Source organism: Schistocerca americana, chromosome 4 (genome assembly GCF_021461395.2).
Source record: "Schistocerca americana isolate TAMUIC-IGC-003095 chromosome 4, iqSchAmer2.1, whole genome shotgun sequence".
In the NCBI taxonomy this organism is placed as follows: domain Eukaryota; kingdom Metazoa; phylum Arthropoda; class Insecta; order Orthoptera; family Acrididae; genus Schistocerca; species Schistocerca americana.
This window is the reverse complement of record NC_060122.1, coordinates 454,892,297-454,919,721: the sequence shown is the minus strand read 5'-3', so window position 1 is coordinate 454,919,721 and position 27,425 is coordinate 454,892,297. Positions and strand designations below refer to the sequence as shown.

The window sequence follows — 27,425 nt, the reverse complement described above, 5'->3', positions numbered from 1 at the left end:
AATCTGAAAAGGGAAATGCTAAGAGACAATCTAGACATAGTGGGTGTCAGTGAAGCAAAATGGAAAGGTCACAAGGATTTAGGTCAGATGAGTACAAGGTAATATCAACAGGAGCAGAAAATGTTGAAACAGGTGTAGGATTCATTATGAGTAGGAATGTAGGGCAGTGAGTGAGTTTCTGTCAACAATTCAGTGATAGGCTTGTTCTCCTTAGAACTGACAGCAAACCACACTGACAAATATACTTAAGACAGGACACGCCTACATTGCAAACAGAAGATGAAGAGGTAGAGAGAGTATATGGGGATATTGAAGGGTAATTCAGTCCATAAAGGGAAATTAAAATCTATAGTCATTGGGAACTCAGATGTGGTAGTAGGGGAAGGAGAAGAAGAGAGGGTTACTTGACAATATGGCCTTGGTAGATAGAATGAGGTAGGAGAAAGCCTAATTGAGTTAAGTCCCATAGTGCTCAGAGCCAAAGACTAATTGAGTTCTCCAATAAATTTCAGCTGGTGAGAGCAAATATTCTGTTCAAGAATCACAGGAGGATGAGTTACACTTGGAAAAGACTGGGAGATATGGGAAGATTTTAGATTATGTCATGGTCAGGCAGAGATTCCAAAATCAGATGCTGGATTGTAAGGCACACCCAGCAGCAAATCATAATTTAGTAGTGATGAAGAATAGGCTGAAGTTTAAGAGACTAGCCAGGAAGAATTGATGCACAAACAAATGGGACTGGAGGTGGGAATGAAGTGATACACTTGAAGTTCTCCAAGGCTATGTATACTGTGATAAAGAATAGCTAAGTAGGCAATTCAGTTGAAGAGGAATGGACATCTCAAAAAAGGGCAATAACAAAAGCTCTAATAAAAAACATAGGTACAAAGAAGGTAACTGTGAAGAAATCATGGGTAACAGGAAAAATACTTCAGCTGATTGATGAAAGAAGAAAGTACAAAAATTTTCAAGGAAATCCAGAAATGCACAAATACAAGTCACTTAGGAATTAAATAAATATGAAATGCTTTGAAACTAAGGAAAATTGTTGCATAAAAGAATGAAGAAATTAAAAAAGAAATGAATGTTGGAAGAACTGATTCAGCATACAGAAAAATCAGAACACCCTTCACTGAAATCAAAAACAAGGGTGGTAACAATGGGGGCTTTCACTGTTAAATGCAGAGAAGAGAGCTGATGGCTAGAAAGAGTACATTGAAGGCCTCTATTAGAGAGAAGAATTGGCTAATGACGTGATAGAAGGAGAGACAGGAGTTGAAATAGAAATGATAGGGAAATCAGAATTTAAAAGAGCTTTGGAAGATTTAAGATCAAGTAAGGCAGGAGGTTTAGATAACATTTCATCAGAATTTCTAAAACTACTGGGGGGAAGTGGCAACAAAATGACTAGTCAACTTGATGTGTAGAATATATGAGTCTGGTCATATACTGTCTGACTTTGGGAAAAATATCATTCACACAATTCTGAAGATTGCAAGAGGTGAGAAGTACAAGAATTATTGCACAGTCAGCTTAATAGCTCATGCATTGGAGTAGCTGACAATAATTGAAAAGAAAATTGAGGATGTGATAGATGACAATCAGCTTTAGAAAAGCTAAAGGCACCAGAGAGGCAGTTCTGATGGTGCAGCTGATAATGGAAGCAACCTGAAGTTTATTATTATTAGTTCATTCTGTGAAGAGTTGTAAACACACATTTCACAGGCTTTGGGCAGTTAGATCTGAATCTAGTGCCATTGGTTAAATATGAATGAGGATTTACCTATTAATGTTAAAGTTGTTAGCCTGTTTCGACTAGGAAGATGGAAGAATTAGTGGCTGTTATTAGGGCTCTAGGGGAGAAATTTAAAAAAAAACTTAAATATGGATTTCTTAAATGTAAAAATACAAGAACAGGAATTAAAAAGAAAAGGGGAGGAGGTAGCTACAAAAATAGATAAAATTTCTAATATAGAAGTGACCTTATTGAAGTTAACTTAAGGAGTCACAATTGGAGGAAATTAAACAATGTGACTTGGTCAAGAATGAATTTCAAGAAGAGTTCAGAGATGTAGATGATATGATGCAACAAATGAGGAATTGTCAAGTGATGAATTTGACAGTGTTCGCAACCAAATCTCAGATATTTTGTGTTTCGATATAATTGTCATAAAGGAGTGTGACTGAAAGAAGTTCAAAATATTTATTTGATACCACAAATTGTCATAAGCCACAGTCACTAAAACAATGAAATTTTTAAAAGGTTACATGAGTAGTTTCGATGCACTGAGTCATCCTTTTCAAATACATTCACAATCCTAGAAAACTGCATTAATAATTGCAACCATACTTTATTCAAATATTACAAAAAATACACTAAGACCAGTAAATTGAGGCAAAGGCACCAGAAATTGGACACAAGACCTCATGACAATTTTTGGTTATCAGTTATTTCGCACCTAATGTCATGTAGATGAAAACTGCATTGGGATGAAAGATATTATATTCTCTTGTGCTATATCCAGCCATGATGCAACAATCATTCTGCAAAACAAAGGTTGACATATCATAATGTTATGACATGCAGAAATCCCAAAACTAGAACACAATGTGCAATCACATATCAAGGAAGTAGGCTTAATAGTAGATATAGTCATGTGTGTAATGGCTTTAAGTTTTGTTATAGTAAGTGTCTGAACATTAACCCTTGAGTGGGCACACCTGTGCATAAAGTGTGCCAATCAAACATAAAATGATTTTGAGTGGTTCCATTGTTGTTTCACAACTGCAAACCCATGCCCATTCCTTCAGTATTGTTTCAGGTAACACAACAATAAACTAGTGTTATCATATGTCCAAGTGAGCAGCAGTAATATAAAATACAAAGCGAGCTAGATGAGAAAACAAGTACAATACGTGCAAAAAAAACAACCCCAATTATGAACTAGCAACATAATCCCACATTGAGGCCATTGTCTATGAGATAATTAGTGGTTGAATAAGCAGCTGGCTGGGATCTGATGCAACTGCACTGCTTAATGCTTCAAGTGGGTCATTACTGCCTCTGTAACACCTGCCCTTGACAACAGAGTGTTATAGTGAAAAGTGATTTCATTGTTGTTTAATAAAACAGTGGTTAAGCTCATATTATGTAAGTTTATTTTCTTGTTGTTTAAATAAACTGAGATTAAACTGGGATTTTGATCATACATGACTTATCTTGATAACATAAAGAAAGCTATCCTATACATGTGTACAAAGTGGCCCTGCCCGTGTTATGAGAAACAGCATGCCCACGTGAGGGTTAATGACCATGAAAAAGAAGCTTTAAGCTGTGGGCATGTAAGTATTAATATACTATGTGAACTGTTGTCTGTTGGAAAAATGAAGTCTGTGAATAGCAGACTCAGTGTAATGACAGGCATACTACAATCTGCTGATGCTCATTGTTGGCTAATAAGAAGTGTATTATTTAACATATCAATGGAAAATAAAGATTTAAGATATATTAACAGTCCAAAACCTGGTGGTGGGTATATTACTTCATGTGGCGGGCACATAGAATCATTGTTATTGTGGTATTCCTTGTATAAATCAGTATCAGAACTTGAAAGACTTGTATTTACTTCATAAGTTGATTATTAAGATTTATATATGTTTGTTATTTTATTATTTGTTTGAGGCATATCAGCTTCATTATGCATTTAGTGATATATGAAGCAGATGATATTTTAAAAGTTTTGTAGTCATATTATGATAGGAATGTTCTTTGTTGTGTAATAATTTTCATCTGCTGTGGCAGAAGGATAGCATTGTAACAGGATCATTGACTCGGCAACGGAACATAAGCTTAATGTTAAATAAATTTCTTGCAGGTGCTAGAGCATTTCTGTGCAATAAATACCATATTTAATTTATTGGAACAGAATTTTAAATGAATATTACAAGCACTGAAAATATATTTTAGTGGTATGTAAGACACCTCCTACCTGACCTTGTAGCAGTTACAGTAACAAAATGGTTTAAGAGACTATTATATAAAAAAAAGTAATAGCTCTATGCATTCTGCAACTCAGACAAATGGTTGATGTTAAAATACATGTAAGGTATGTCACATGAACAGGGGGAAGAGGAAGGGAAAGGAAACCATTCCTTAAGTGGAATAGGACTTGCTGACATCCAAGTGGAAAAGCAACAGTTCGGTGAGTCATTCATTTTGCCACTGGAGCTAAGACTATTGTTATCTCTGGTGAAAGATTGCTAATGAATAGTTTAACAGCTGATGTGATGTGTAAAAATAATACAAAATGCTTGAGTTATCTCTGATGAGAGAGCTATAATGAATAGATGATAAGGAAGTGAAATAAAAGCCTGTGATTAATAATATATTATGTTAACAAGCAGAGAATCACAGGATTGCTGGGTTACCAAATAGATTTGTTTTATCTTATAAAAACTGGAAAGATTAAATAAGTATTAAGAGAAAACTTAGAATAATTCTCAACAGAGCTTGAGTAACTACCTGTTAACATACATAGTAAGTATTTGTCTAAAGAAATAAAAGAAAGATCTTTTTTTCACATACGTAAACACTCAGTACTGTATTTTTGTAATTGCTGTTGATGTGAACAGAATGTGACTAGTTTTATAACAAAGAATAAAGATAAACTTTATAATCTAGTACCAAAGGACAGTCATTGACAACAAGTTTCCTGAGATTGCAGTCGTGTGTGTGAGTTGTGTGTGTGTGTGTGTGTGTGTGTGTGTGTGTGTGTGTGTGTGTGTGTGCATGTATATGCACATCTATTGTTGATGAAGGCCAAAGGCTGAAAGCTTTAATTGTGAAAGTCTTTTTGTTGTACCTGTCTGCAACTCAGCATGTCCGCTATATGCTGAGTAGCAACTTTCATTCTCACAATATAGGAGGAATAATGTGAGAGAAGGATCATTATTATACGATTTAATAGAATATATGTAGGTTATGTTGTTAGACGGAGTGTAGGTAACAAGGTATAAAAGGAGGAGTCAGGAAACATAGGTTTTGAATAACCGGGTAGAGTGAATATGCTACAGAGAAACTTCATCAATGGGATGCATAAAGATAAGGGTCAGAGGCAGTGCACACTGTTAAAGACTTAAGATGGGCATACACAGTTTTATGTAGGAGGTGCTCCTAATGGCACTATGTCTCAGATGAAACATCAGGAACAAAAAAGTTTCTTTGACTTCACTCTGTTCAGCCATTAGTGTGTGTGGAACATGCTTGCCCATAGCTTCCAGATGCAAAGTGCATGACATAATTGCTACATCAAGTTTGATACAAAATTTGTACCCTAATCCATAACTAAGGAATCAGACACACTAAATTTAAGTATCCAGCTGTTAATATAGCCTAAGCTACCATACTAGACAGCTGATCATGAATCACGAGTATTGCCAGAAACCTTGAAAAAAATCTATAATTGTTAGTATATATTTATTTCTGGTTGATATTCTTTTTAACAGTCCCAATAAATCAAGTCCAATTACCTTAAAAGGTTTAGAGACCTCTAGGAGTTTTTGCAAAGGAATTTTCTGATGACTAAGATCTGTGCTTTGTACACAGGGTACACAGTCTTTTATGTACTGCTCAACATTCCATGTACTGCTCAACATTCCATTTCTTGTTCTCCACCAGAGCCTTTCCACATCTCATCTGTTGTCATTCTCACCCTGACGACATATGGTCATACACTTGTCACAACACCTCATTGTTGAATGCGTGCCAGAATCATTATGCATGGTCCATATTTCATCATACTACAGAGTACGCCCTCATGCATCACAAACTGTGGTTGTGACCTAAATGCCTGGCAGTCTGTGTCAGAAACTTATGTTCTCTGCCACTCCATTACACTTTTCCATATTGTGTTCAACACAGCAACCTTTCTACTCAAAGTATCTGCATTTGTGAATTTCCTATCCAGTTTATGAACCATTTCATAATCATGCCTGGTGAGTCTGAGTGCCCACCTTATCAATTTGCTTGAAGTGTCCCAACAACCATTTCAATGATGTATGATCTGTTACAATCTTAAACTCTCACCCCTTTAAATAACAATGAAAATATGTGATCCAATATATAACCACTAGCACTTCCTTTTCTGTTGTGGAGTAGTTATGCCCTGCTTTGTTCAGTTGCCTTGAAGCAAATGCAGCTGGTGTTCCTGCCCGTTGATATTATGGCTCAGGGTACAACCACTCATCACATTACTGACATCACATGAGAGAGAAATTTCTTCTCAAACTCAAGAAAGATCAGTGCTGATTCAGATACTAATGAATGCTGTCATCAGTGTTGCAAACACTGTCTGACATTCACTGGCATTTCATGCCCTTTCTCAATGATCGATTCATTAGTTTTGTGATCTTTGCAAAATTCTCTATAAATTTGCAGTAATAAATGTAAAAACCCAGGATAACTGTAATTCTTTCATGACCTGTGGCATTGTGAAGTCCAGATTGTCTCTTTAAGCAAGGATCAATTTGAACACATTGCCCACTAATCACAGGCCCTATGTAGTTCACCTGTGTCTGTGCAAAACGGCACTCTATGCTAAGCATCAGACGTGTTGATCGTAGGCTACTGAATATGTCTTGCAAGCTTTTGCATACTCTGACATATCCTTGTAGAATACAAAGATATCATCCAAATATACCATGCATGTTTTTTGCTTTAAACCATGTAGCACCCCACTAATAATCTTTGGAACTTGGATGGCGCATTTCTGGAATCCTCCTATATTGGTAATGTCCCTATAGGACCATAAAAGCTGTCTATGGTCTATCTTCTGGGACTACCACAGCTGGTGATATCTGCTTCTTAGATTCATTGTTGTAAATTTGTTTGACATTTCTGTAATATTGGGGATGGGATATGCATCAGAGGCAGTTTTTGCTTAGTATCATCCAGTGATTTTTTTGGAACAATGACAATGCTTGCACCCCATGGTCTATTATCCCCTCTGCAAATTCTTGGTCTGTGAATTCTTCCATTAAGGGTTGAAGATGCTTCACTATGTGGTACAGCTTTTGTAAACTGGTGCATTACTATCCATAGGTAGGCAGTGCTGGGTAACAGGTGTTAGTGGTAAAGGACCATCCATGTTCATAAATTGTAGTAGCTAAGTTTCCATTGCCTGACGATCACTACCTTGCAAGTGACCCACTTTCCTATAATGCTGCTATGTCAACAGTTTACTTGTGACTCTGGTCATCACATGACATGTCAATGTCCTCTTCATCCAATACATTGAAAGTGGCAATCATTAAGACCTTCAGCAGACTAACCATGTCCATGCCGAAGTTGTCCAAGCTTACAGGAACCATAAATTCACCACAAATACTATTTATAAGCACTACACTTCTGCACTCAAAACATTGCATTTTGACTGACTCTTAATTATCCAACAGTGGCTCTACCACATATAACCTTTCAGAGCATACCAACTTGCTCATACCTGCTGGTTTTTTTTATCATGGGAACCAACCTTTAGTGTTAAAGTGCCCAGTTTTTCTTGGAAAAACCCTGTGCTATTTTGGTTGTGATAATGCTACCTTAAGCTGTCAGCTAACTGTTGGAATGTTTTCCTTTACTAAGAACTTCACAATCCAACATGTATGTTTTAGCTTCACCTATCATTCGTAAATTAGCCACATGGAGAGGAGTCTCGCTTCACCAATCACACACTATGTCAGTAGACCTAGCATTGTTAATGAGTACAGTTACATCCTCTGTTGACTTGCAAGAGAAAAGCATTATCAAGTTAGTTGCTAACGGATCAAGAGGGAGGGAGGGTACACTCAACACAGCCTTTGCTTCCCCAGATTCCAACTGGTATAGCTGCACCACAGCTTTTAAAGCTTCAGCCTGCCTACAAAGCTCTTCCTTTGCCTGTTTTTGTTGAGAATTAAAATCTAACAATGCTCGTACTCACTCTGTGAAAGTGGAAACAGTGTAACCCATAGTAGCAGCCCATGTATCTGCCATTTGTCTAATTTACAATGGCCATTTTCCACAACAAACAAGCACAAATACAAAATCTGTACATAAAATACTCAGAAAATAATTATACACTAGTCTTTTTATTGTCTCATTCCCCAATGGGACTTGGAACAATCTTGTGCCAAATGACCAAATTGTCTGCAAGTACTACATGTGGCCGGCACAGCCTTGGTACATGGCAATTTGTGCCCTGACAGGTTACAAAACTTGCACCACACTGCCATTAAATAATTTCCCCTCTCATTCCTTATAAATAATGACAAGTCTGCAGTTTCCTGCATTTTAACAAAAGACTTTCACAGTGCTACTGAAGTCTCTACAACTTGATATGGTCCAACCAGATACACATGTACACCAAAAGGCCAACAAAGAAGAAAATTGTCCTCACCACATTACATCTTAGGTGACAATAGCCAACAGTTTGTCCTGAATGTTTGTTGTTATGAAGTTTAAGCACTGGTCACCTACCATGGGTGAACCAAGACTGCAGCAGATGTTCATGAATCAACCAGGGGTTGACAGTTGCACTGTGGCTGGACAGTGAAGATGACACCTCCCAGGCCATCTGCAAATGAGAAGGACTGGTAGCACACCTGCCTTCTCCTTGTCCATGATGGCCTAGTGGGCAGCAGTGGCAGACCACAGCTGTGTTTGCATCAGTTTGGCTGCATCTCAGTGTTGAAGTCAGCAAGCAGGTAGCGGGCAGATCATCATCAATCAGCTTGTCATGTCGTGGTTTCACTGAAATTCAACAGACCGTCATTCTCTCTGGTTCTGGCAACACAGATAGAATGGTGGCTTGACTGAATATGTCCTCAATCTCCAAAATCCCCATTAAAGAGCCAAGCCCATGCCTATGACATTGTGGCTCTGAGTATATAAGCAAATTTGCCCTCATTTATTTTTCTCGTCGGCACTCCTTGCCTTATTGTGGTTTCTCAATAATTATTCTGAGTTTCAAACTCGGTTCTTTCTGCAATGTCTGACTAGTGCAGTGGCGCTCTGGTGCTTAAAGTTATGGAGTATTACTTCATACTGCCATGTTATGTTGTAATGCAATGTTTACTCTGTTCCTCGCCAGACTTGAAGGCTGTGTGGCACTGCTCACCAGGTGCTCTGTCTTCCATTATATTGGCACTATGCCATGTTCACATTTCATTTGGCACCCAAGCCCTGAAGTGCCTCCTTGACTCAGAGCTTGCTGGGTAAAACTTTAATACACTCATGTTCAGAAAAAACAGAACATCTTGAAAGACTGGAGATAGGACATTCATATTCACAGCACATGTACATTAGTATGTTATGCAGAAGTGATCAGCATTTCAGTCACCTTGGTTCATCATGTGTCCTGTTGCCTCATAGGCACAGGGTCCACCATAGGCTCTGATAACTTGTTCCATGTGTGATGATGTCAATGTGATGAGGTGCAAATGGCGTCAAGTTGCATTCCTAAGTTTACCTGTGGTGGTTGGCATTGGGTCACAGCGCTGCACCTGTCATTTCACCATATCCTACACATTTTTGATTGGTGACAAATCTGGTGATCTGGCAGGCCAGGGTAAAAGGCTGACCTCCTGTGACACCAAGAATGTATGCATTTGTGCAGCAACATGTGCACTGTCTTACTAAAAATGGCATCTCAGGTGGTGTGCAGAAAGGGTATGGCTGCAGGTCACAGGATGTCACACTGGTCATAATGCCCTGGACATAACCAGTTGTGATTTGTGGTTGTATCCAATAGCGCCCCACATCATAAGGAGACCTTGAGATGGTGCTCTACATCTTTTGTCAATGTAGTCACTGTGGTGCTGGTCTCCCTGTCTGCGGTGAACCTAAATGCGGCCATCATTTTCAAACAAACAGGGCATGGATTCATCCAAAAACATTATCTGATGGCATTCCTGTCCTCAGTGACATTGTTCCACACATCATTGGCATCTAATATGTTTCTGCACATTCATCAAGGTAGGCAGAGAAATGAATGACGCACACACAACCCATACCTTAATAAATGGTGACGGACTATCATCCCTGATAGTGCATGATGTGTTACACTGTTTCACTCTTGCACCAGTGCTGAGGAGGATGCAGATCTGTCCCGAAATGCCATTTGGATGAGGTGTTGATCTTCTCGGGGTGGTCCGGGTGGTGCAACCTGACCCATCGCTGCGTGTTCAGTGGCCTTCCATGAACTATTCTCCACACACCCATTGCACAGCCAAAACGCTTTGTCCTACACAAGCAGCAATTTCCTGGATGGATGCATTACATTCTCTCATGCCAGTAATGTGTCTTTCAAACTCACTGATCTGATGGTACGTGCATACATTTGTGATGCATCCTGCATGTCTGCTCAAGCCACACTAATATTACCTCCAGTTTATAGTGACAACAAGAGCTGTAGGCTCAGTTTACCAGTAGGTGATGTTGTGCCATGATATTGATGTTGACCTTGAACCTGTGGGTCAAAATGGTTCAAATGCTAATCACTTCTGCAGAATGTCATAATGTACATGTCCTGTGAATATATATAATCATTTGAGATGATGTTTTTTCTGAACATGAGTGTAATTTTAGACCTTGCACACTGAATTCATTCTGGGGCCAACACATTGTATGCTACTTCAAGGAAAGTAGATGAATTTTTGACAGCTACCATGCTCCCAGTTGTCAACCATCACAATAGTTCTATTCATGCTAGTTGACTGCAGGCGATTAGTGGAAACCTGTGGCATGAAGCTCATGGTCATACCCTGGACAAGGTCACTCCCCAACACTCCATAGCTGTTCCCCACTGCCTTACAGAGATAGCAGCTGTTCGTGATAGCAGCTGCTCGTCTAGCTGCCAAATTCAGGAAAACTAAGAAAGGCGACCATTTATGGAGGTGAGCCCGCCACAGATGAAAATTCTCTATAGATGGCAGTCACCAAGATGTCAGGAAATCTCATTGATGGCTAAAATTTCTTGGCAGTAGTTGACTCGGGGGCTTCCTTTCTTGTAATGCCAGTTGCTGCTCACCCTATCCACCAGAGAACAAAAGTGGCCCTACCATACTTGCCTGGGCACTCCTGATGACATCCTTGTACTTAATGGACATTTGCAGTCCAGGACAATGTACTTGGTTCTATTACTTAAAAAATGTTTGAGCCACTCACACATCTGCTGGCCAGCTCAGATGATCATTGACGGTCTGCAGGGTGGCATCGTGTCAATGATTTCCGGAATCTGGAAATATGGAAAATGTCTGTAGCCCTTCACCCATGATTTGCAAGAAATCATTTGAGAAAAGAGCAAATTGAGTTTTGCACGTGTGATGCTTTCTAAATCCATGATGATTTGTGGACAGAATATTTTCTGTCTCAAGAAAATGTGTTACTTTCAAACTCAGGAGACATTCAAGAAGTCTACCGAAACTGATGTTAAGGATATTGGTCTGTAATTTTGTATGTCCATTCTTTAACTCTTTCTATGTATCACAGCTCTTCACTGAACAGGTATTTGAATGTTGTGCAGGGGTATTTGAATTTATTGAAACTAAACTTCTAATTGTTGTTGTTATAATTCCCATAATTCTGACTTAAGAGCATTTCTGCTCAAGCTAGAGAGGGTTCTTGGTTCACTTTGTAGGAAGTACCAGAAATTAGTTATATGTGGTGACTTCAGTATAAATTTTGTATATGATGGTGCAAGAAAAAGGATGTTGGTTGATCTCCTGACTTCATATGATCTGATGCAGACTGTGTTTTCCAACTAGGGTGCAGGGGATAATAGCACAGACATAGAAAATATTTTTATTCATTCTTCATTACTAGATGGGCATTCTGTTAGTAAAAGTGCCTTTGAGACCATGATGCACAATTTTTAACGCTAAAAGGCTTTTGTAGTCAAACAAATGTCACATATAATTACAAACTATGTAGGAAAGTTAATACAACAGCAATATAGAGTTTCAGGCCGTGATGCACAAATTTTAACACTAAAAGGCGTTTGTAGTCAAACAAATGTCGCATATAATTTCAAACTATGTCAGAAAGTTAATCCAACAGCAATAGAGAGGTTTTTAAACCTTGTCAAGGAAGAAGAGTGGCAGGATGTTTATAGTACCGATAGCATAGATGATAAATATAATGCTTTCCTTAACACATTTTTCATATTCTTTGAGAGTTGCTTTCCATTAGAACATTCTAATTGGGGTACTAGCAGTAGTAGGCAGCACGGGTGGCTGACTAGTGGGATAAGAATATCATGTAGAACAAAGTGGGAATTATATAAAAATGTTAGAAGTAGTCACAATCAAGCTACAGGAGCCCATTACAAACAGTACTGTAAGGTGCTTAAAAATGTTATTCGGAAGGCAAATAGTATGCGGTATACCAACAGCTAATTCACAGGATAAAATTAAAACCATATGGTCAGTTGTGAAGGAAGTGTCTGGTTAACAGCACAAGGTCAATGATATAAAGTCAGTTTGTGGTAAAAATATATATGTTACTGATAAATCAGATGTATGTATAGTATTTAACAATCATTTTCTGAGCATTGCTGGCGAATTAATTAAAATTTTAGTTTCTACAGGGAATCATAAACTTTTTTGGCAAATGCCTTTCCAAGATTGATGTTAGAAATACGCCCCTGTGATACAGACAAGGGGGGAGATTGAGTCAATAATTAAATCACTGAAGACTAAGGACTTTCAGTGTTATGATGGAGTGCCTAGCAGAATATTAAAGTACTGTGCTGCACATGTTAGCCCTGTATTTAGCCATATTTGTAATTTTTCCTTTAGCAATGGTCAGTTTCCTGAATAATTAAAGCATGCAGTAGTAAAGCCACTTTATAAAAACGGAGAAAGGGATAATGTAGATAATTTTAGACCTATTTCTACATCTGTGTTTGCCAAAGTTATTGAAAAGGCAGTGTATGTAAGGATAATTGATAATGTTACATCACACAATTTGCTATCAAATGTACAGTTCAGCTTTGGAAGTCGTTTAACAACTGAAAATGCTACATTCTCTTTTTTCTGTGAGGTACTGGATGGGTTAAACAAAAGGTTTTGAATGATAGGCATATTTTTTTTTAATTTAACTAAGGTGTCTGATTGTGTTGATCACAAAATATTGCTCCAGAAGTTGGACAATTATGGAATACGGGGAGTAGCTCACAATTGATTCACCTCTTACTTTAGCAACAGACAGCAAAAGGTCATTATTCACAGTGTTGAGAATGGCTATGATGTGGGGTCTGAGTGGGGTACGGTCAAGTGGGGGGTGCCCGAAAGATCAGTGTTTGGGCCACTCCTGTTCCTTATTTATATAAATGATATGCCCTCTAGTGTTATGAGTAACTCTAAAATATTTCTATTTGCTGATTACACTAGCTTGGTAGTAAAGGATGTGTGCAATGATGGCTCGGTTTCAAATAGAGCAGTTCATGACATAACTTCATGGCTTGTAGAAAATAAACTAACACTAAATCACAGTAAGACTCAGTTTTTACACTTTCTAACACACAATTCAACAAAACTCAATGTTTTAATTTCACAGAATGGACACATGATTAGTGAAACTGAACAGTTCAAATTTCTAGGTGTTCAGATAGATAGTAAGCTGTCATGGAAAGCCCACATTCAGGATCTTGTTCAAAGACTTAATGCTGCAATTTTTTGACATGAAAATTTGTCTACTTTGCTTATTTTCATTCACTTATGTCATGTGGTATTATATTTTGGGGTAACTCTTCTCACTCTAAAAGGATACTTTTGGCTCAGAAACAGGCGGTTCAGGCAATATATGGTGTAAGTTCACGAACCTCTTGTCGACCCCTGTTCACAGGTCTGGGTATTTTGTCATTGGCCTCTCAATATATATATTTCTTACTGTCATTTCTTGCTAACAATAATAGCTTGTTCCCAAGAATAAGCAGCTTTCACTCAGTTAATACTCAGCAGAAATCAAACCTGCATTTAGATCGGACTTCCTTAACTCTTATGCAGAAAAGTGTGCAGTATAATACTGCATCCATTTTAAATAAGCTACCACTCAAATTCAAAAATCTTAGCATTAATCCGCACACTTCCAAATCAAAACTGAAGAGTTTTGGGTCACTGCTTCTATTCTGTCAAGGAATTCCTTAAAAAATTAAACTGATTCTTCTTGTATTGTTGATTGCGTTTACTTAAACTTATGGATTAGAGAAGGAAAGCTGCTACTCACCTTATAGGAGAAATGCTGAGTCACGATAGGCACAACAAAAAGATTCACACAATTATAGCTTTCAGCCATTAAGGCCTTTGTCAGCAATAGACACACAAACACACACACTCACACAAACGTAACTTGCACACATGTCTGCAGTCTCAGATAACTGAAACCACACTGCAAACAGCAGCACCAGTGCCCACCACCCCCACCATACTATCCATCCCCCTCCCCACCCCAGCCTCCTCCTTACCCTCCCACCCAGTCGCCACTCCCATCATGTACTGATGCTGCTGCTCGCAGTGTGGTTTCAATTATCTGAGGCTGCAGACGTGTGTGCAAGTTGCGTTTGTGCAAGTGTGTGTGTGCATGTGTGTATGTGTGTCAATTGCTGACAATGGCCTTAATGGCTGAAAGCTATAACTGTGTGAATCTTTTTGTTGTGCCTATCACGACTCAGCATCTCCGCTATATGGTGAGTAGCAACTTCCTTCTCTAATGTTGTTATATTCCATCCTGAATTTTCCATTGTTTAAACTTATGGATTGACTTTTTTTGGGTTCATAAACATTTTGTTTTTATCTGTTGTTACTTTTATCTTGTAATTTCATCTACTAAAACGTTCCATGCCTGTGGGGTTTTCTACTATATTTAGTCCTATGGAATGTGACATATAAATAAAATAATGGAGTTACTTACACTTCTTTACAGTCACATGGGACTTCCCTTTGAGCAAGAGATCCATGATAAATGCAAGCTCAGGGGCAATGTCACAGAGTACTCTCTGTTAAACCAAATTGAGATTCCATCTGAACCTGTGGCTTGGTGACTTATTTGTTTTCAACTGTGTCAATTGCTTCTCTACACCAGGGGTGTTTATTACTGTGTCCTGCATACTGGAGTCTCTGTGACAGTCAAACTACAGTATGTATGCATGATTCTCCTGTGTAAATGATTTCTTAAATGTGAAATTTAAAACTGCAGCCTTCCTTTTGGTGTCTTATATTGCCAGAGCAGACTGATAGGCAAGTGACTGGATAGAAGCCTTTGAGCTACTTGTTACTTTAATATAAGACTATAATTTTTGTTGTTCTCTTCAATATCTTTTGCTAAGGTATGTCAATAGAAGCTTTCATACACTCTGTGTACTGATCTTTTTATAGGTGAATTCATTTCCATGTCTTTCATGATGGACTTCTTGTACCAACTGTTCTCAGTGTACTTGTCACATTAGTTCTCTAAGAATATATGAGCTTTCAACACTAAGCACCAATGCTTTTGTCAAGAAACCAGCTGACTGTCGAAGACAGTGATGACTATCATCAGATGCTTAGATTTTCGTAGAGAATTAATGCAACAAATGCATCAAGAACAGCTTATACAGCAAATATTTTATTACTACCTCATCTAAAATAAATCAGTAGTCAGTGCTAACAGCCAGTTATGTAAGAACTACTGAAAAGAATGATTTATAGTGGTGTGAACATTTAAATCTACACTGAAAACCTAAATAATTATTGACCTTCACATGGTAGCTGATAAAAAATTGGTCACGTAAATGTTCCATCAGAGAATGAACCTAATATCTTAAAAGAAGAAGTCCCAAAAGCTATAGCTACATTGAAAAAATAACAAAGCACCTGGAATTGACCTTATTAATGCCAAAATGATCAAGGCATCTGGAGATTTTGGTTTGAAAATCGTGCATGAAATATGTAACAGCACATGGAATAATGGAACAGGTATAGAAGACTGGACCATGTCAGTAATAATTCTGTTTAATAAGAAGGGAAATGCATAGTGTTGTGAACACTATAGAACCATTTATTAATTTCATATACCAGCAAGATTCTTCTAAATGTTATCCGTGAACACCTGAAAACATACTTACATAAAGAAATACCACCAAAGAAAGCTGGATTTGTGCACGATGAAGGAAGATGAGAGCAGATTCTCAATGTCAGACACCTAATTGAAAAATGGAGATAATTCCATACCCCCATCAGTCCTTTGTTTCTTGGACTATAGCAAGGATTTTGACTGTGTTTGATGGGAGGAATTGTGGAACGTACTAGCAGGAATGGGCATTCCTGATCATCTTAATATCCTTATCAGAAATCTCTACCCTGATAGTAAGACAGCAATCAAAGCAGATAAAACTATTTCAAGTCCTTTTGAACCATGTAAAAGAGTTAGACAGGGGTTCATTCTGTCTCCGGTTCTATTTAACATCTAAGGAGAATATGTTACGAGAAAAAGTCTTTATGGCTGGACTGGTGGGATCGGAGTTGGATGAAGAATCAATCATTTAAGATTTGCTGGTGACACCACACAGTGCACAGAATGACAAGTGGAAATGAAAAAACTATGGATAAAGTTATGAAAGCAAGAAACTTGGATTGTCAGTTAATAAGAAAAAGACCAAAATCATGATAACTGACAAAGGGGAGTCACTACCAGCCACTGATGTACTATCAGAATATGAAGCAGTTGATCATTCTGTCTACCTGGGCTCAGTAGTTCAGAAAGATGGTGGCTCTGTGCAGGAAATAAGATGTAAGGTTGTTTTGGGTAGTGATGCTGTATCAAAGCTGATAATTATTTGGAAAGAACGAACCCTAACCAGACTTATTAAATTGAAAGTGCTGAAATCTCTGGTGTTTCCAGTTTTCATTTACAGCACTGAGACATGGGCAGTAACTGAAGAGGATCACAAAAGAAATGATACTTTGAGATGTGGACAAATAGGAGGTTGCTGAGAATATCATGGATGGACAAGTGGACCAAAAAATCAATCCTTCAAGAACTCAGGGTGGACAAAAAGTTCTCCAGTATATGTTTCCAGTGAATCTTGCAGTCCTTTGGTCTCATAATTTGACAACAGGAGGATCTCTTGTAAAAGATTTCCATCCAAGGCAAAGTCAAAGGGAGAAAATTGAAGGGAAGACCATCGAGTTGATGGACAGGTCAGATAAAGGAGAAGACACACCAAACATGAGGCCAGGTATACCAAGATGCAGAAGATCAGGAAAAATGGTGACAGATTGTTAGGAGGATTGTATGATGGGTCACCAATTTTCACCTGTGAAAGATGGAGTGTTGATAATGATGGGAGCTTGCTGATTTAACTTTATCAAAGAGCACAGTTGTAATATATCATGCCATAGATTTTACAAGTGGTTCTATTTAGTTTAATTCATTCAACACTAAGTATCAAATTTACATATTTTCAAGTCGCAATAGGCTATGAACATTAGTTTGTGTGCTCATGACTGCTTTTTACTGATATTTCAAGTGTTTCTTGACATTACTGATATTAACTGGTATTTCTTCTGCTTCTTAGGATACTTCCGGATCATGTGTGGCTTGTTTTGCATGTCTTCTTTCTTCCCAATACCTCTTCATTCTCTTGCTTCTTCTGTTTCTTTCTTCTTCTATTAAGACAACTTTGATTTTGGAAGTCAAAATTTTAACTGGTATTTATTATTAAGCTCCTCCAACTATCGTAGCATAATTCTCACATTGTGACTTGTGTGATAGTGCTTCTAGAAAATGATATGTTCATTGGGAAACATATCATGGTGTACATGCTCTGCAATAATATGGACATAGTCTGCACCATGTATCGTACATACTGTAACAGATGCAGATCTCACATAGCGTAAAAATGTCACTACTGCCCTATGTTTGCTCCAGGCTGAATATGTCAAGGAAGTATTTTCTTGGAACATAGCATATCCTGACAAGGCCACCAACCAGAGCAACAGGAAATTGATTCATGTGACCATCTTTTTATTGTTCTATACTATAGATAGCATCAGAGTAGTATCTAATACTTATTTCAAATTATCAGTCTATCATAACTGGCTCTTTTCAAAATACACTTCAAGCAGCAGTTTTCACTTATATTTGCACAAGGAATCAATTAAATGATTTCCCCATATCTCTAAAGTGTGTTCTATAAGTTGTAATGAAGTACATATCCTTCACGTCAATGGGCATTCATGTTCCGTGGTAGAGAAATGGGAACAATGTTCTCATTGATGATCATACACATCTCTCATAACTTTTATTTTGTACCATATATTCATTGTTGTTTTAACCCACATAATATGTTTTACTTGTTACAGGCATGAGAAGATGATATCAGGAATGTATATGGGAGAAATAGTTCGACTGATAGCTGAGAAAGCTATTAAAATGAATGCCATCCTGGGTGGAAAAGGTTCTGATGCATTTCAAAAGCGAGGGGGTTTCTTCACTAAATATGTATCTGAAATAGAAAGGTATTTATAGTCTTTTTTAATTTAAATTGTTTCTTTTCTTGTATTAAGTTGCCATTAAAAGCAAATTTTCCATATTTTTGAACACCAAAGATAATTTTATAATTGCTATAAAAATTAACATTTTTGAGTGTTGTTATTTCATGCATCATATGTTGCTTTCATAATTGATTAGCAACTGAAAAAAAATGAGAAGTTTTCAGGACATATCAGTCATTCATTTATTCATTCATTCAATTTGTTCAAAATATCTTATCATGAATAAAAGCCTCCAGGCATATGAAATGAGGCAAAGGACACGCTAACAATGTGAATGAGAAGGTTCATGGTTCTAGATGACAGACTCTGGGATAGTCTTAATGTTTAGAGGGCTTGTTAGAGATCTTGTTAGACTTCTACAATGAGATCACTGTAGTAAGGTTTGTGAGCAGAGATGACAGAGTGCTGGCTGAGACTCGCAGCCATGTATGATTCATGACCACATGGGTGGAGTTCTTGTTAGCAGGAAGTATGTTAAGGTCAGGATTGGGTTTTAGGCAGTAATTAGCTGGCTGTTGCATGGCTGTCATGTTTTATTCACAGGGAAGGGATTTGAAGAGGAGTATGAAGCCATGTTGGAGATGAGGAATTTCTCAAATGTGACTAGGAGGTAGCGGGGTGGAAAGGAGGGATGATTACTGTTGGAGGGTGGCTGAAACTGGTTAAGGTAAGGTTCAGTGAGTAATTTTGGGCCTGTATGCTGTTTCCTCTTTACAGTTTTCTTCTATTTATTTTCACCTATAAGGTCTTACTTTGTTTTCCAGGGGTTGTACAATGTCCAACACACCCTTAAGTATTGCAGCTAACTCTAGCTTCTCAGATCCATACACATGATTAAAAACTTGTATGTGTCTTCCTTACTGCACATCTGCAAATCCATTCACTCACCCTTCTTCACTGTTCTCTTCACCTTATTACCAGTCTGAATCTCTTATACATTTATTGAAAAAGCAAACACTTCTTTCAATAATTGTTTACCCTACTAGTTTATTTTTTATTTTTGATGTACTTTCTTTCCCTGTTTGATTTCTACAATACCAAGTAAGTACTTTTCCTCTTTCTACCTCTGCCGACTCAGAACCTTGTTTCTTTGCCTAGCCCAAATCCGTTACAAATGCTGTTTCTGAAAACCTATCTTGCTCTCCGTACACCATCTAGGAAACATTACCTTACCAGTGGTCACCATCCCACCTTTTATTCACCTTTTCCAATTCCTTCAAATCCTAGCCTTCACAATTGTAGTACTGTGTAAATACCCTGCCCAAGCATTGACCCTATTCAACTCGCCCCCCCCCTCCCCTCCTCCTCCACTGATAACCTCGGCATTGGGCACCAGTAAGCTCTGAACACACACACTCAACCACCTCCATTCCTTTCACAAGATAATTTTATTCTGTCACAACAGCATCTGGTATTCCACCTTATGAACATCTGATCTGCAGACCAACATCCTATCTGCCCCCCTTCCCACCCAACCACCCCTGGTAGCTTGTGAACTCCTCGTCTCCCTTCTTGCTTCCACAAATTCTTTTCTGTGAGTTCAACATCACAACTATGGAACAAACAGCTATTCATGACCTAAAAAGCAACTGTGACAGGGTTGTCTTCATTATACTAATCATATAACCTTGCATACCCTACAAAACATCACACTTCATAATAACGTAATGCAGGGATCACTTAATTTTGAACTGAATTGGTTTGCAACCAATTAAGTCCATCAAAATCCAAACAAAATTCAACAACTTCTTTTAATTTTGTCAAATGGAGCAGAAAGTAAAAGTATCAAGCTTCTGAGAAACCATATTGACTCAGACTTTAATTGGGAAGAAAGCATTAATCATGTATATGAAAAGCGCTTACAAGACTGTTATTTCATGTTGAGACTGAGGGCTGTGGTTAGTAGTGTTTATCTCTGTATTTTGAGCTCTTCTGTTCACATATTTTAGAGAATTTTTGCATGTGAAGGCATTTTTCTCAAATCATTAACATTTTAAAAGTAAAATGTGATTGACCATATAATATGCAAGAATGGTCCTGTGGAACATGATCAGCCATTTTCTTAATCAGTCTCAAGAGTACTAACAGTTGTGAGGTGTATATTTATGTTAGGAACTGGGAATCAGGAGAGGTGCATTACTGCCTCCTCTTCTCACATCAAAAAACAGGTAGCATATATGGATCTAATCAGAGGGAGATTGTAAAATGGTGGGGGGTGGAGTTTTGGGGGTGAGGGTGGGGCAGGTGTGTGACTGGGTTCACTACTTTACAGTACTTGATGTAAGACAGCGATCTACCACTAAAAATGACAAATTATTCAAAACATACATAGCTATCATCTTGAAATATGTGGAAAGTAATGCAGATAATTTAGATGAAAAAACCACAATGTTAAAATCAAAAAACTATGTTCTACTTATGCAAAGTGCAATGTGGTAAATATTAGTCAACTAGAGAAAACTCTGCACATTGAACATGGTGAGCATCTGAATTACCTAGTGGAAATGAGTGAACATGCAAGACCCAGTGAAATTAAAATACCTTTCTGTGCTAGTAACAGTATTCTCCTTCTTCACATAAATGTACAATCTCTTATAGGTAAAGTCAATGTACTGCAATACTAACTTGATAAAATTAATTGCAGTGTTTTGTGTATCAATTAACACTGGGAAAAAGAGTCTGAAATGGACCTATGTGTTCTACTTGGATATTTGCTGGTGAAAAGCTATTGCAGAAAAAGCATGTCACATGGCAGGGTATAAATCTACATCAAAAGTAATCTTGATTCACATTACTCAGTCATAGACCTTCGCAGAATAACCTTGAAGGCATATTTGAAGTAGCTGATATGGTAATGTGCACACAAAAAATTGTAACAGTCTCAGTTTATTGAACTCCAGGCTCTGATCAAATGGTATTTACAGAAAAAATAATACTTTAATATTGCATTTATCTAAATATAAACAGCATAAATTTATAATTGTAGGTGATATTAACACAGACATAAGGACAAAAAGAAAAAAATGTGACTCATATGGTTAATTCTTTGAAGTCATTGAACTACTATTGGCTAAATGAAAAGACCATCATATTGAATTCATGTCTTGGTGACATAATTAGTAATATACACATTCTGTTGTACGTTATGTAATAGAATTAGGAATATCAGGTACTGCAGGGCTATGGCTTCAGCTCTCAATACTGGAGGAAGAGAAATGACATACAGACTACCAAGAGAAGACAGTGTAAACAATATGATAGACCAGTTAAAGAAATGGATTGGTCTCATATAATGGATGATAACAAAAGTATTGACAAATGCTTTTGCAATTTCCTGACAGAGATTAAGCGCGTAATAGAAAAGATGTGCCCCACTGAAACCAAATGGTATCGTATTGATATCATAGGTAAGCAACATCATACCAGCAAGAGCTACACTCCACAACTGAGGATATTACTATTAATTCTAAAAGACGAGTCTCATAAAAGTGATTGGAACAAGGAAAATTACATAAATATGAGATACTCTACAGATCTGAGATAAAATATTCTAAGTGTGTGCAAATGATGAGTACATTTTAAATTCCAGAATTAACTATAAAGCAGCATGAAATGTCATCAAAAGGGGTAATTAATAATATCAATAAAGAAAACATCATCCATTGACTGTGATTCACTCAATGAATATTTTGTAAATATTGCCAGTACTACCACTCCACTCAATTAATCCACATTAGGTACAGAATCACTGCTAACTCCTGTAAAATAAAGCAGCGAGAAATTTATGTGGATACAAATCACTTTAAATGACATTCATAAAAGAAATTTTCTCAGAGTGTGTTAAGGCCACAGTTACATTGCCTATGCATAAAAAAGGTGCTAAAAATCTCCCAAATAACTACAGACCCATTTAAATAGTACTAATCATATCCAAGATAATAGAAAATTGTATGCATAAACAGATATACAGCTACTTTGAAAGCAACAAAATTTTTAATGACCTACAATTCACATTCGCATCTCATCTACTAACTGAAAAACAGTTGAAGCTTTAGTGAATAATGTTGATGAAGGGTATGAAAAATGGCTATCTATGTCTTGAACACTTATTGATTTGAGCAAAGCATTTGACTCAGTGTCACATGACATAATCATCAAAAGCTAGAATATTATGGCACAGAAAATAGATCTCTCAGTTTATTCAAATCTTATTTAAGTAATAGGTTACAGCTAGTATGTGCAAGTAAGCATAGAGTGGCAATACTTCAGCTAAAAAGAGCACCAATCCAAACTTCTGTTCTTGGGCCTTTCTTGTTTTACATTAATGACTTTTCAAATTACATGCCATGTAAGAACATACTACATGCTGATGACATGATATTCATATCCACAGGTGAGAATTAACAAAAAAATGGTTCAAATGGCTCTGAGCACTATGGGACTTAACATCTATGGTCATCAGTCCCCTAGAACGTAAAACTACTTAAACCTAACTAACCTAAGGACATCACACAATACCCAGTCATCACGAGGCAGAGAAAATCCCTGACCCCGCCAGGAATCGAACCCGGGAACCCGGGCATGAGAAGCGAGAACGCTACCGCACGACCACGAGCTGCGGACGAGAATTAACAAAGTGTACACTAACAACAGAGAAATGATGCAAATTTCTAATTTCTGGTGTCATGCCAATCAGCTGTGCACAAACAAAACAAAAACAGAACAAATAATTTTTATCTGAAGGTAACCAAAAATGAAAATAAAACAGTAAAACTACTTGGACTGTTCATAGGCCACAAACTTTCTTGGGAAGAACACACAAACTATCTGTGCAGCAAACTAACTTGTGTACTTTTTTTATTGTATATATTAAGGAACAATGTGAGCAAACAGTTGGTGCTCCAGCTGTATTTTGCTTCCTTCCATTTTCGTCTGCAGTATGGGATATTGCTCCAGGCAATTCCCCAGGAGTTAAATGTATTTTCAAATGGCAGAAGATACAATCAGAGTTTAGTAGGATTGCCAGCCATAGAGTACTGCAGAATCTGTTTTAAATGCCTCAGCATAACTGTTTGATAGATGCCAGAGAAAATCTGGAAAAATTCAACATGAGATGTGATGTGCATATACACAAAACCAGAAATAGTCACTTATTGAACTTGTCTTACTTAAGACAGATTTGAGACATTTGGATATCACTGTGGCCCAATGTAGGACTGCAAGGGAATATGATGGCAGGCATACTCATTGTCAGTGTTACAGTCACCCACACCTGACCTCCATGAGGCAGGATTGCTGTATAGTGCACCAAGCACATCGTAACCTCTTTAAATCTGCACCTGCCATTTGAGAACAATAACAGACACCATGCATTATTCTGTCATCCTGCACCATTGATCAGAGACTAGCAGCATTTGGGATAGGGAATTAATATCCCATTGGTAGGCTTCCACTAACACCACAACACAAATGACTGTGTGTGGGATGGTGCCATGACTTTGAAGCACATAATGCTGATGAACAGTATCATTGTGCACTGCCCCAGATGACCATTATTGGTGAGCATGGCAGTGAGCTAGGAAGAGGTGCCATTCCTTCAATGGTTTGGAGTGCCACTCCTGACATCATGGCATGGGGAGCCATCAGATATGACTTCAGGTCACTGTTGGTAGTGACTGAGGGGACTCTGATGACAAATGGAACGTCATAGACATCCTGCGTCTTTGTGTGTTAGCTCTCATGTCTATCTTTTCACTGTTGTACCACACTACTCACGAAATTCAAAACTGATGTCAATGGTAAATTGGTACCAAAAATACCTCCAGCAGATGCGTATCAGAGGCACGTTGAAATTTGAAAATATTAGTTTCCTTCATTTTTTTGTTTTCAGATTTAATATTAAAGTAAAAACAGGGATGTTACTGTAAAATATGGTGAACAGTGATTAACTAGCTTAGCAGCAATACCATTTCCTGTTGCTGTATTTTCAGTAGCAGTAGATGTATCTGCTGTTATTATGTTTGATGGGTTGAAATCAAACAATGGAATGTCCAGGACAGAATACCAACAATAATTTTTTTGCTTTTAATTGGTTGCTAACATCATTTTATTTCTTAAAGGTCTGTGAACTTTTGCCATGTTTTTACCAACTTCAGTGTACCATGAATGTCATGTTAATTAAGAAGAACTTTTTCAGCAGTCCTTTAATATGCACCTCAACATAAAAGATCTTCTATCCAGCAGGCTACAAGGTGACAGCTAAGAGGGTTACAGGGCTGATAGGTATGGAAAAGGAGACAATTCATTTCATGAAAGGCATAACAGTTGCCTTTGATAAGATCTGGCATTATTTTGGAAGAGCTTCTTTCCAAATTTACAGTTTCATGCTTTTTTAGCTTGTTATTTAGTTCAGTTTCACTGACTTGAAATTGTATGTGTTTGAACTGATTGTCCTGTATGACAACAAGATTTCATAATAAATAACTTCTCACAATATGGTATGATCTTGAGATTCACTCCTTTTTGTGAAGTATTTTTCAGTGATCACATTGCAGTGTCCCATAATTTCTTGTGCACCTAGCTACCATAGATAATCCATCACACATACCAAAAGAAAAATTAATCAAATAAACTAATATATTACAAGAGTGAAATGCTGGCCAGCATTTACTTTCATGATATGAAGTGTATTGTATTGCCAATACACACATACAAAAGTAAAAGCGATACATTTCCTAGCTTTTGGAACTAATAGTTTCTTCCTTTGAGGGGAGAGATGTATAGGTTGGGGAAAGAGGAAAGGAAGGGCAGTCTACTACAACAACCACTTCAATAACTTCTATACAGTGACACTTCCACTGAATGGACTTCTGTCATTATTCTCAATAAAGTGTCACAGAAGGGCATGTTCACTTTACTAAAATACAGTTTTTTGCTTAGATGATTGCCTTGAAGTTAGTCTCATTGTCTTCTTTTCAGGTTATGACTTCACTCTCCAGATTTGGCTGTACAAAGAAATATACTATAACCAGGTTTGTTAAGTTGGCAATTTTTTAAATTCACATAAAACAATTTTCTCATTGAAATTTCTGTAGTCATAAATTCATATGCAGCTGATTCACAAGATATGTCTCATGTAAGGTTCCACATGATTAACATTTCCGCAACTAAACATTACTACTTTTTACATCTGTCTTTCCAACAGTCTGTCATACAACCACTCTTCTCACCAAGGGCCAACAAGAAGTGGTCCAAAGCTTACATTTGAGGCAAAGAGGTTTAAATGACTTACATCATAGTGAAAGACATTGTTTTGGTCAATTGATACATAGTTAGTGAAACTTAGTAAAAATAATTTTACAGATTTTTCTTATTAAAACAATCATCCTAATTACATATAATAATAGTTCTGCATGAATGATACATTTTGTTTAACATAGTTTTATATGAACTTTTGGTCTTATAAATGGTATTTGTGGTTTCAGAAAGTTTCTCATGTTTGATTATATCACAAAACTCAGAATCAAGGATGAAAAAGATTCCACCTGTAGTGAGGGTGAGGGTAGGGTTCTGTGAGACTTATTTTCCAATATGATTTCTTCCTTTTCCTGATCAGTGCATTCTTGATGTTTTAATTGTGTTAATCTCAAACATGGCAGTTATTTCATCCTGTAAATTGTTTGTTACTTATTGCATGCAACGTAGATAGATTTATCTTTTTATTTACAATTTTGCTCTTTACCCTGTCTGTTCAGTTCAAATGAAAAGAATTTTTTACAGACCCAAAAGTCTTTATAAATTTTTGTGTTAACTTTAACCTTATTGTAAGAATCTATACTAGTGGGCACAAAAATATTATCTTCTCTTGACACAATTAATAGCTTTAATATTTCAGCGTAGTGAAGTGTTCAGTATTGATAGCTGTGAGCTATAAATTGTGGAAATTACATCATGTTCAGTATTGATAGCTGTGAGCTATAAATTGTGGAAATTACATCAAACTTTTTATTTATATTTTACAGTGATAAACCAGGTTCTTACACAAATGTTAAGAGAATAATGAATGAGCTTGGTCTTCCACATGCAACTGAACAAGATTTTGTAGACTTCAGACATATGTGTGAAGCTGTTTCTTCAAGAGCTGGTGTCATGGTCTCTGCTTCAATGGCTACATTACTTAATAAAATGGGTTTTGAACAAGCAACTATTGGCATTGATGGTTCACTCTATCGATTTCACCCTGGGTTTGCAGACCTAATGACAAGAAAAATTTCACAATTAGTGAAGCCAGGGATTAAAGTAAGTACAGCCAATTTTACACACAAACACACACACACACACACACACACACACACACACACACACACACCAAAAAAAGTTTTGCTTCACTTCAGTTCCTCTGGAACCTGTACAGAAAATTGGAATAGAAATCAGCATAAACATCAATTCTGCCATTTTTATTGCTCATGAAAACCACACATTGGATGTTGTACCACCATACAGAAAGACCTTCAGAGGTGCTGGTCCAGATTTCTGTACACACCTCTAATACCCAGTAGCACATCCTCTTGCATTGATGCATGCCTGTATTTATTTATTTATTTCTTGTTCCGTAGATCCAGATACTGAGTCAATCACAAGGATATGGAACGTGTCAAATTGTACAGGTTTCAATTTAAACTTACAATAAATACAAGGGCAATTCAATGGCAAATGGTACATATTTTAAGTAAGACATACTATAAATACAGTAACAGATACAATGTCAGCTAGATAACGTAACAACCATTTAACAGAAAAAGGAGTTTCAAATAAAGGTTAAAGATAAGAGCACAAAGTTAAATCAGATATTAGGC

General features: G+C 37.2%; 1 protein-coding gene across 1 annotated transcript in view; it reads left to right on the top strand.

The window, feature by feature from the left end:
- LOC124613051 (hexokinase type 2-like) overlaps window positions 1-27,425 on the top strand; it is a 139,448-nt gene that overhangs the window by 85,139 nt on the left and 26,884 nt on the right. The window contains exons 7-8 of the mRNA XM_047141627.1: window positions 18,379-18,534; window positions 26,592-26,868. Of these exons, the coding sequence (XP_046997583.1) occupies window positions 18,379-18,534; window positions 26,592-26,868 (433 nt within the window). The remainder of the gene's footprint in view (window positions 1-18,378; window positions 18,535-26,591; window positions 26,869-27,425) is intronic.